The sequence below is a fragment of the Rattus rattus genome, chromosome 3, assembly GCF_011064425.1.
Source record: "Rattus rattus isolate New Zealand chromosome 3, Rrattus_CSIRO_v1, whole genome shotgun sequence".
Classification (NCBI taxonomy): Eukaryota; Metazoa; Chordata; class Mammalia; order Rodentia; family Muridae; genus Rattus; species Rattus rattus.
Genome location: NC_046156.1, coordinates 366,108 through 376,782, shown reverse-complemented (window position 1 = coordinate 376,782; position 10,675 = coordinate 366,108). Strand labels below are relative to the sequence as shown.

The 10,675-nt window shown below is 35.7% G+C and overlaps 1 protein-coding gene and 1 pseudogene across 1 annotated transcript; both read right to left on the bottom strand.

Annotated features, from left to right (window-relative positions):
• Positions 1 to 373: 373 nt before the first annotated feature.
• LOC116895257 (olfactory receptor 2AG1-like) lies at positions 374 to 1,321 on the bottom strand. The gene has a single exon (XM_032896576.1). The coding sequence runs from the start codon at positions 1,319 to 1,321 to the stop codon at positions 374 to 376; it is 948 nt and encodes a 315-aa protein (XP_032752467.1).
• Positions 1,322 to 10,099: 8,778 nt separating this feature from the next.
• Positions 10,100 to 10,250, bottom strand: LOC116897378 (annotated as a pseudogene).
• Positions 10,251 to 10,675: the final 425 nt, after the last annotated feature.

Genomic DNA, 10,675 nt, shown 5'->3' with positions numbered 1-10,675 from the left:
TACAAAACTCAAGAATTTTTCCTGGTTGTTGTTTGAATCACATACTTGACATACAATCTGATTCTCATTAGAATTATACTTTATTATCTACAAAATTTTCCAATTTCCAATCTCTTTAGAACATTTAAATGCCATTTACTACCTGGACAAAAACCTGGTCTTTATGTCCATATATGACAACTCACTAGATTCTCCAATATCTCCTGAAAATATTCACAAAGCATTTCCAAAGGATGCCACACTTCCTTGTCATTCCATACTTCTCTGCCAAAAGACATACTTCTTACTCTAGGATTTAGCAGAAATGTTTCATTCACAACAGAATTCTGACTTTCTGGAAGAATTAAGTTTAAAAGGGAACTGCTAGAGCTACCTAGAGGTTAGGCTGTGTTGACAATCGTTTCCTCAGGACTCTCTTCAAAGCTCCAGTGACCTCCTTATTCCTCAGGCTGTAGATGAGGGGATTCAGAGCTGGAGTAACAATCGTGTAGAAAACTGAGCTGATATTGTCTTGTTTGGGGCTGTGGAAGGGACTGGGTAGAACATACATGAAGGAAGCACCACCATACCACATTCCAACCACAGTCAGGTGGGAAGAGCAGGTGACAAGGGCTTTCTTCCTGCTCTCATTTGAGGGCATGTGGAGCACAGTGAACAGAATTAGTGAGTAGGAGGCCAGGATGGCAGTAAGAGGAAGAAGTATCACAATCACACCCATCAAATAAACCATAAGTTCATATCTGGAAGTGTCTGTACAGGCCAGCTTCAGCAATGGGGGTATCTCACAGAACAGGTGATTGATCATACGAGATTTGCAGAAGGAATACTGCAAGGTGTAGATGCTATATCCTAGAGCACTGAGGGATGCCAGGATCCATGAGGTGGCTATCATGAGCCAGCAGACTTTGTGACTCATTAAGATTGTGTAGTTTAGAGGTTGACAAATAGCTACATACCTATCATAGGCCATAAAGGCTAGAAGAAGGTCCTCTGCACTACCCAGTGCCAGTTCTAGAAACATCTGAAGGGCACAACCTCCAAAGGATATGGTGTTGTCTTTGAGGAGAAAGTCTACAACAGCCTTGGGAGTGATAACTGAAGTGAGAAGTAGATCCATGAGAGATAACTGTCCAAGTAGAAGATACATGGGCACGTGGAGCCGGGCATCCATGGTAATGACAAGCAGCAGTAGTCCATTGCTGGTTAGGGCTAAGAAGTACAGGGCTGTGATTGTGACACAGAGCAGTTCAGGAGAGCCACTGCCATCTAGAATCCCCACCAAGATGAAGCCACTTTCCAAGGTCGAGTTCCAGAGCTCCATTCTTTGTGGTCTGCTTACCTGCCTAGAAACAGATGGCCCAGGCTCTGTGAACTTGGGCTAATATGGGCTCTAGTTTTGTGATATTAGAAGCCCCTTAGGATTCCCAAGATGAGTTTCTATATCTTTTACACTAGTGAATAGTTTTGCTTCTTGATTTTCACATTTTTCAATCTTTTAAAATTGTTTTTGAAGTTTAATTTATATTTTTTGAGAATTTCATACATGAGTACTGTGTTTACGCTCATTCTCCCCCTCAACTTCTTCCATGTTCCCTACTGTCTCTTAAATTCATGACATCTTATTCTTTAACTGTTATTGTTACACGTGTGTGAGAACACACACACACACACACACACACAGATCCATGCGTATCTATCTATCTGTCTGTCTATCTGTCTGTCTATCTATCTATCTATCTATCTATCTATCTATCTATCTATCTATCTATCCAGTCTATTTAAGGCTCATTTTCTACATCCCATCAGTTCACATCTGTTTGGTGCTAATCACATTGGAAATCATATTTTTCCCCCGTTATCTCTTTTGCTCAGTTTTTCCATGATCCCCAGAAAGGAATACAAATTCTCTAAAATTATGTAGTATTATATTTAAGAAAATGTTGCTATTAGAGTTACAATTTTGGAATTAATTTGAACATCTTTGTTTTTATCAAATTATTGTATAACTATAAAGCCTAAGAAATATAACATCCTTTCATAGAAAATTAGTCTGTATTTTTCTCATAAGGAATTATTAAAAACAACTAAAATAGCTATTTTATATTGTGCTATAGCCCCCAAATCCTATTCAAATATAGCCTTAAATGTCAATGTTCCAATTTCCCTCTTGTAAGTCGAGAGTAATTGCACTATGTAGGAACAGGAATGAGACCAGTCTTTCTATTTTGAAAAATCTGATTGGTGCATGGTACCCAATCTTACAGTGAATCCAACAAAGTCAGTAGTAGTGTCAGAACAATGGGAGCCTGTGATCTGCATGCAACAGTACCACTAAAGCCAACTCAGAGCATGAGAATAAAGATGTGGAAGTCAAGAGTCCTTACAGAGATCATTCACCCGTATCTTGGCATATGTACATTAATATTTCATTAGTCTCCGTTGACTTCTCTGGGTACCATTAGCACTGTAACACTTAAAAGATATGGAAGGGCAATAGAGCCCAAAGATGTAGCAAATCTGACAAAGTAGCTCAAGATCTTAGGGTTTGCTTTGGATTCTGTGCTTTGATTAGCCACACTTAGAGACTACACATTTCAATAAAATAGAAATGAAATTCTTACCTTGCCTGTTGAGAAGCCTCCTGCTTGACTTCTCCAGCTACACTTGGACAGCTTCAAGACAGAGGATGCAGCTGTTTTGGTATTACTTAATTATTTTTGCTGTTAGTGAAGTATGTCCAAGTGCATCCAACATCAGTTGTCAGGGCTGTTCCTGTCTTTCCTCCATTGGCAGATATATACTAGATGTAAGAGTGGATTCAGTCTGACTGTTAAGCACCTTTGTGTGATGTAACATGAAGTAAGATATTTTTCCTGGTTCTAAGTGTTAGAATTTGTAGAAATTGCTTTCACATAGCAGGCTAAATTTAGGGAATGTCCCTTTGTGTCAATTACTGGACTGCCTTTGGGTTCAGATTCTCATGTTTATTTACTCTTGATTCTTTCTGGCAACACAGATAAAAATAGCATATAGTAATTTGAAATTAGGAGAGATGTCCAAAGGATGCTTTTGAGCCTCACCTAAATGTATCTGAGGTCTGAGTAAGCTAGAGGTTTTTTTGAGGAGATTCTTTTTGGTCTTCTGAGCCCAGGACCTTTTCTTTTTTTTCTCCTGTGAATATTTTCAGAGGGACTTATCTCCCAGAAGAAAAGCTTCCCTTGGAGATACTGGTCTAGGAAAATAAAATTTAATGAATTCTCTTGGGTCAGTTTCTTGGCTTGTCCTTTCAGAAGTTCTTCTGTAACTAAATGAGCTCTGGGCCTTTCTCTGAATACAGGATCCAACTTCTTTATCCTCCCAAGTGCTGAGACTATAGGCACACATTAATTATCTTTTCTAGTTTTTTTTTGTAACCTTAAGGAAACACTGGCAGTCAATTTTTAAATTTCTAATTGAATAGATGTGCATGGATATCCTCATGGTCATTTCTCCAACTGAGAAACTAGGCCAATTTCTCAGGGTTTTTAGAACTCTACTTCCCTTTGTATGTTCCTCTATGGATGATTTCCAACTCCCTTATGGCTATTCCATTTGAAATTTGTAGATATGAGAGTCTCTCTTCCTTAACATCTAGAGACTTAGGACAGCTTCTATGTCTGTTCACGTCTTAAATTCAGTGGTGGTTAAAAAAAACGAAAGCTCCATTTTCCAAGTATTAGGTGATAAATTAAAAATAAATCTGCATAATACTAGAGTTATAAAGAGTCAATATTCATTAGCATCTTTCAAATGTTCCCATAAACAAAGAAAGGCTGTGGATTATGTAAACATATTTAGTTGACAATTGCTTACTAATGTCAGAAATAGATGAGAAAGATATGGGTTTTAAATGTTGAGGAAATAAAACTGCTCACATAGACTCCTAGGGCATAGCTGAACTTTCATAAGTATATGAAATTAAATGAAAAGGAAAGAGAACTCTCTCCAAAGACTCTCAGTTAAATAACTGTAGATGAAGAAAAGTAATATCTATTGGACGTATGATGTATAAGGAGCCTTGCTGAGCTCAAAAATGTTTAATAATTGTAATATTTAACTCCTGAAATCCAAAACTATTTATATTTATAATCTTAAAGATGAACTGTTTTAAATTATGTGAATGAGCTTGTGTCTGTTTGGACCTATGTTCATTTCAATGCAGCTCCATTTAAAGGCCAGAAGTTCCTGAAGCTGGAGTTACAGGCAGGTGTGAGGTGGGAACTGGGACCAGAACTTAAGTCCATTTGAAAACCAGCAAGTGCTCTTACTCTGAACTGTCTACCCACATTTATATTTTAAAAAGTGTAAAGCCATAAAAATGATCACACAGAATAAGAGTTCATTATAGTATTTACTGAGGTACAGAAGCCAAGCATGAAAGCATCATGATCATTTGTTAATATCATTATTTCTGTTTTGTTTTCAAAAAGGCTAAGTTAAATACAGCAAAACCAGTCTGTTCTTAGTTTACAGGTTTGTAAGATTTGACAAATACAATCATGTAATATAAACACCAAAGTTAAAAGAACCCAAAAGTTTTTGTAACACCCCCAAGTGTACTAGTGCCTAAAATGTTTTTCATTTATTATTTGAAAATTTCATACATGCAAACATGAAATATGATCAATTCCACTCCTTGCTTCTTCTCACCACTCCTTCAGAAGTACCAACCCCAAATCTGTCTCCTAACCCAATGCCATCTTGTTTTTTATAATAACCCATTGAGTATAAAAATTGCTGTCCAAATGTAAATGGGGGTTTGGTCATTGAATGTAGAATGAACTGGCTACCAGTTGACACATCCCCAAAGAAAACTGAGAGATTCTCCTACCTCTCAGGAGAAACCAGTTGTCAATAGTTCAGCATAAAAGCCTCATGAGTGTTTTTGTCATCTATGTTGAAATTTTTGCTGGGTTGATCTTCTGCAGCTGCCGAGTTCTTGAGTGCAATAGTTACGTTATGTCTGAATAATAGCATTCTGTAGCCCTAATCTCCTCTACTTGTGCTTTCACTCTCTCTGCTCCCTCTTCTGAAATGATTCCTGGACCTTGGAAGAAGGAATGAGATATAGATGCTTCATTTGTGACTAAGAACTCTACAATCTCTTTTCTCTGAACACTGTCCTATTATTAATATTATCAATATTAATTGCCATCTGTTGCAAGAAGCTTCTCTTAGGATGCTGAAAGATATACTTATTTATAGGTTTAAAGGTACATTTTTAGGAGTTGGGTTAAAATTATGTCCATTTAGTTGAGTACTAGCTATAGATTTTCCCATATAACCTATGTTGTACATGATATTGTATTTATACCCTTATCAACCATGCCAGGCATATTTTCATGATGTGGAGTAGGCCTTAAATCCAAGCAGAAATTTTTGGATACTCCCATAGAATTTGGGTCATTACTGAACCAGTAGAGATACCATGCCAGGCATGTTATAGTTTACAGAGTTAACCTTTTGCTAAGACTAATGGTAACTTTTCTTCCCAGTAGAATTTATTGATTGATGTCAGTTTTAGGTGACATATTAGAGAGAGAAGCACACCAAGATTCTAGGCCTTCATTTCTGTCCTGAAGGAACAGAGGGGTTCAGCCTTCTTGGAAAAGACTGACACCCAACTATTTCACCCCAGTTACTTTATTCAAACTTTATACAAAGTTAATTGGGGTTGGGAAAGGTTCTACACACCAAAGTCATCTTGTCTTTGTTGCCTACAAGAATACAAAACACACACAAATCAAGGCCATTTTGACCATGAGTAGTCATAATCAAAAGTAAGAATTTCAAGTTTGCCAGGAGTGTCTTAGGACCAAGGTTGGTGCAACTGCATGTTTTGATGTAGCACCAAATACAAATTCTTTAGAGGTACATCACTTCTTCAAGGTTCAAACAGTCTCAAAATAATTGACCACCACTGATTGACCAGAACATAGCAATGGCTTTGTTAAAATATTCCACTCAAAGACTTCACTATACAATGCACTTAAAGCCAGACATAAAGGCTTTACTTTATGTATCACTATAGAATTTTTAATTTTCAGAACTCTAAAAACCAGAGAGTAGATATGAAACTTTCAGATACATATCAGTTTGATTTCTCCTTGCTCTATCATTCAAATATATGGTGTCTTTAGTAACAGGGTCTTACTATTAAGTTCTAGAGGGTTACCAATAGCATTGGAAATAATTTGTAATGTTTGTGAACCCCACCAACCAACAACTCCAAAAGAGGTAACACATTCCTGGAGCTGGTGCTTTTATTTGATAGTCTACATTGTCTAAAAGGTCATTGTGCCCACTATATGGTGACTTTAAACATTTTTTCATATGTTTATGTATGCTTTAGAATGTTTATACAGTAATAATCCTTCTTACTATAATATTCCCATTCATCCTTTATACTAGCTATGTTTTAACTCTCTTCTTTTAAAAGCATTCTCCAATGGTCCAGTATTAGTTTCCTGACTTCTGTGGTACTCTACTTTAAATATGCATATCAATGGATGCAAATCTAGCACCCACACGTTATTTTTCAAGCAAAATCTCAAGATTTGATTTTATCAAATGAAGAATCAGGAGCCTTAAACTGTAGTGAGAGCATGCTTGCTCAGAGAGGCAGAGAAAGCCCTCCGCTGACCTTCCTCTCCAACTAATGTCCCAGAAGGAAAAACCCAGTTCTCCTTCTCCACACTGGTTTTAAACCACTTCCAAGTGAACATGCCCCCTTTCTACTTCCTATGCATCTCTATCTATGCTCCTGAATTCTCACTCTCTATGGTTTTTTTCCTACTTCCACTCCATTTCAACTGGTTGCTTGCTACACTTCTTGACCTACAGTCAACTTTATTCAATCATCTTTATAATAAACATAAAGCTCTTGGATTAAAGGTGTGTGCAAGGACTGAGCCACACCATAACTACAGACAGGGCTTTTCAATACACAATCTCATAGTGTGATCAAATATCCTGCAACACTCTTGGATTAAAGGTGTGTGCTAATGATGAGACACACCACAACTAGAGAAATATTTTTCCAGTATACAATCTCGGGGTTCACAATGTGAAATATAGCAAATATCATGCAATACAAATATAAAAAAAACATGCAGTATTTGTGTTTCTGGGTCTGAGTTACATCACTCAAAACAACAATGGACATGTGTCAACAATACTTTCTACAGTAAAAGGACACATGTCTGGCTATATCCCAACAATGTTTTAGTTGGATCATGAAGTAGATATACTTCTAACTCTTTGAGGAACTCAGACACTGTTTTCCATGGTGGTTTCATTAGTTTGCACTAACATCAATCTGACCATTATGACTGGGGTAAGATGTAATCTCAAAATTTCAAAAAAACATCTCTCTCTTTTTTAGTATAAATATGCTATTATATTTTGTAATTAGTAAACAGAATAGATTTCAAATATTCTCTTCATAAAATAAGTATGTATATAAAATTATACACATGTAGAGATATTTTATTTAATAATTTTCTAATATATGTGTTTATAAATACATCATGCTATTTACTATAAATGTGTATTATGCTTCATTTGTTAGTGTAATAATATAATAAAACTTACTTTACAAAATTATTGAAAGATTACTATCTTTACATGCTGGACTATAGTATTTATTTCTTTGTTTATCAAAATACAATGTGGTATACATCAGATATAGAGAAGTAAATATTTATTTGACTAAATCAAGAAATTATTTTCTGACAATTGTTCGATGCTATCCTGTTTTTAAATTTCTAGAAAAACTACTTGTTTATTTTATATTCTCATTATATGCATACTTTAATTAACATTACCATTATGGCAATAAGGAGGTAAATTTTTCATTATGAAATTCTCACTGTCTTATGCCATAATCCAATTAAGAAAATACAGAGATGGGCATAGCTCAGTGGTACAGTACTGTACAATGTGGGATTTCCTTCTTTGATATTCTCTTAAAGAGATTTTAAAAATATCTGTGCTCTCAAACATTTTAGTATTTCATATATGTTGTAATCTAAAATCTTATAAATTTTAAATAATACACATAATTATGAAGATTGTAGATTAGTATCTATGACTTTTTCTTTGTTTCCAACTTACTGAGCTATTCATGTTTTTACATCCTATCTAGCTTTATTTTTGTGTGATAAAATATTAACAAATTTTAAATGTTTTCACTGTCAGTAAATATATGTAATTTCATGATAATTCTTGATGCTTTGTTACCTAATCATATCTCAATTTTTGAAGCAAAACCCATCTGTGTTTTCTCGAAATCAACAGTTCAGTTCACATGAGTCAGCAGTGGCAGCTGGATATACTCACAATCTCTTCATGGATATGGAAGTAGTCCAGTTCAGTAGAGTTGGGTTAATAGCGGTGATGGCACTACCTAGCAGAAACAGTCAGGCCTCAGTCTCAGCACACATCAGCAGAAGGGTCCAGGGAGGATAGTAATGCCAGGAAAATTCTCAGCTTTGCCTCTCTCAGGAAAGTGAAGATCAGCAAAGACATGAAACAAATAAGTGTTGCACAGCTAGTTTTACCAGAAAGCCTAGCTTAGCTTGCATCACTATTGAGTTCTATTTATACTCCATCCAAACATCACATGTCCTCTACAGGTCTTGCTTCAGCATGTGTCTTGCCTCAGCATGTGAGTCAGCCTCAGTAGACATCACTCTAACAATCAGCCCTGAGTCTGCAGAAGTGGCAAGAAGCTGTGGCATACTAACAGAAGGTCTTTGGTATGTTTATGGAGTCCTGATAAATACAGCTAAACTACACAATGTAAGGTGGACGAATGCGTGAGTGTCCTTAGAGAAGAATTCTTCATCACCTGCCCTTCCACATGCTTGCTTTAGTAGAACATCCTTTCTTCCCTGTCTGCTTTAGTGAAGCATTCCTTCACTAGTCTGCCTTAGCCTTTCACACCTTGTCCACTTTAGAAAAATGCACCGTCACATGTTTGCCCTAACAAAACCCCATGTAACATGACTGAATTTCCAAAGAACCCTTAAATTTTCACTTCAAGTTCAGAATCTGTATCCTCCTTTACTAGGAGCCCTCCTTAGAATTACCCTTATAGATTCCAGGAAATTTCCATGGTACTCAGTTTCCACATTTGCCTCCTAAATGCTCTGCCCATTCCAGCCATCTCTTTCTACCTTCTTTCCCTTCATCCCTTCCTTGCCATCTATCCTACATCTATCCTATCCTCCTCCCAGTCCACTCACAAAATTTATTCTATTTCCTCTTCTCAAGGAGATCCATGTGATCCAGACTCAGAAACCTCCTCTTAATCTCTCCTGGTCTGTGGATTGTGGCATAATTATCCTTTACTTTAGACCTATAATCTATTTATAAGTGAATACATACTATATGTCTTTCTGTGCCTGGTTTACCTCACCAAAGATGATTTTTTTTCTAGTTCCATCCATTTTTCAGCAAATTTCATGATGTCATTGTTTTAATAGCTTAATAATACTTCATGGTGTAAATATACCACATTTTCTTTATCTGTTCTTTGGTTCAGGGACATCCAAGTTGTTTCCAGTTTTCAGCTATTATGAATAAATCCTCAAAGAACATAGTTTACCAAGTATCCCTGTAGTAGGAAGGAGTGACCATTGGGTATATACCCAAAGGGTGGGATAGCTGGATCTTGAGGTAGATAAATTTCCAGTTTTCTGAGGAACTGCCATGTTGAATTCCATAATGGCTATAGAAGTTTGCACTCCTACCAGCAATGAGTTTTGTGAGGGGTGATTAATACAGATACATTTTAAATTTTCTACATAAAGACATTGAGTTTGACCAGCAGCTTTTGTTGAAGATACATTCTTTTATCAAGTGTGTATTTCTGAATTCTTTTTTAAAAAATTAGGTTTCCATATGTCAGGATCCATTAAGCTAATAATTAGCAGATGATCTTCCTGAGATTATCTGCATTGGATTAAAGGAACCCATGGCAGATTTGCTTCTATATACAAGGCTGAAGAGAAAATCATTTTAGGAAAGATTCTTGCTATCAATATGCTTTTCCTGTCATTATTAAATATCTGTGAGAATTACTAGGTATTCACCCACCCTTTTGAGAAGATCCCTGCAGATATATGAAGATGCACTGTCTTTTCAATTAGCAATAATCATGCCTCAGATAAACTTCATTGGCTACAATACTGCCACTGTGAAGAGCTGAAGATGTACCATTTCCTAGTAATCCTATATAGACAAATACACGATTTCTCGATTCTTTTATTTTTTTTAATCATTTCGTTTATTTTTTTAACACAAATATTAACTTTAATAAGTCAAATAAACATAAAAGAATGAAAATATATTGAATTGGGTAGATAAGGTGATAAGGCACTTGAAGTCATAGAGGTATACAATTTATTATAGTCACTTGAATACATAGACAAATGTTGATTATCAAAAACGGAATTCAGCAAATTGTACATTAAATTATTTTAAAGATATTTATAGTAGACTCATCTAAGAACTAAAATACCAAAAATATTAAAAGGAAATTTAAAAGTAAAAAGAGAAGATGAGGATTGAACATCTAAATAAGACTAGAAGAGTTTATCTTAATATTATTCAAAATAAACTTTAAGTAATG

Coding starts and splice junctions, on each gene's coding strand:
- LOC116895257 (XM_032896576.1), bottom strand. CDS start 1,321: ATGGAGCTCTGGAACTCGACCTTGGAAAGTGGCTTCATCTTGGTGGGG.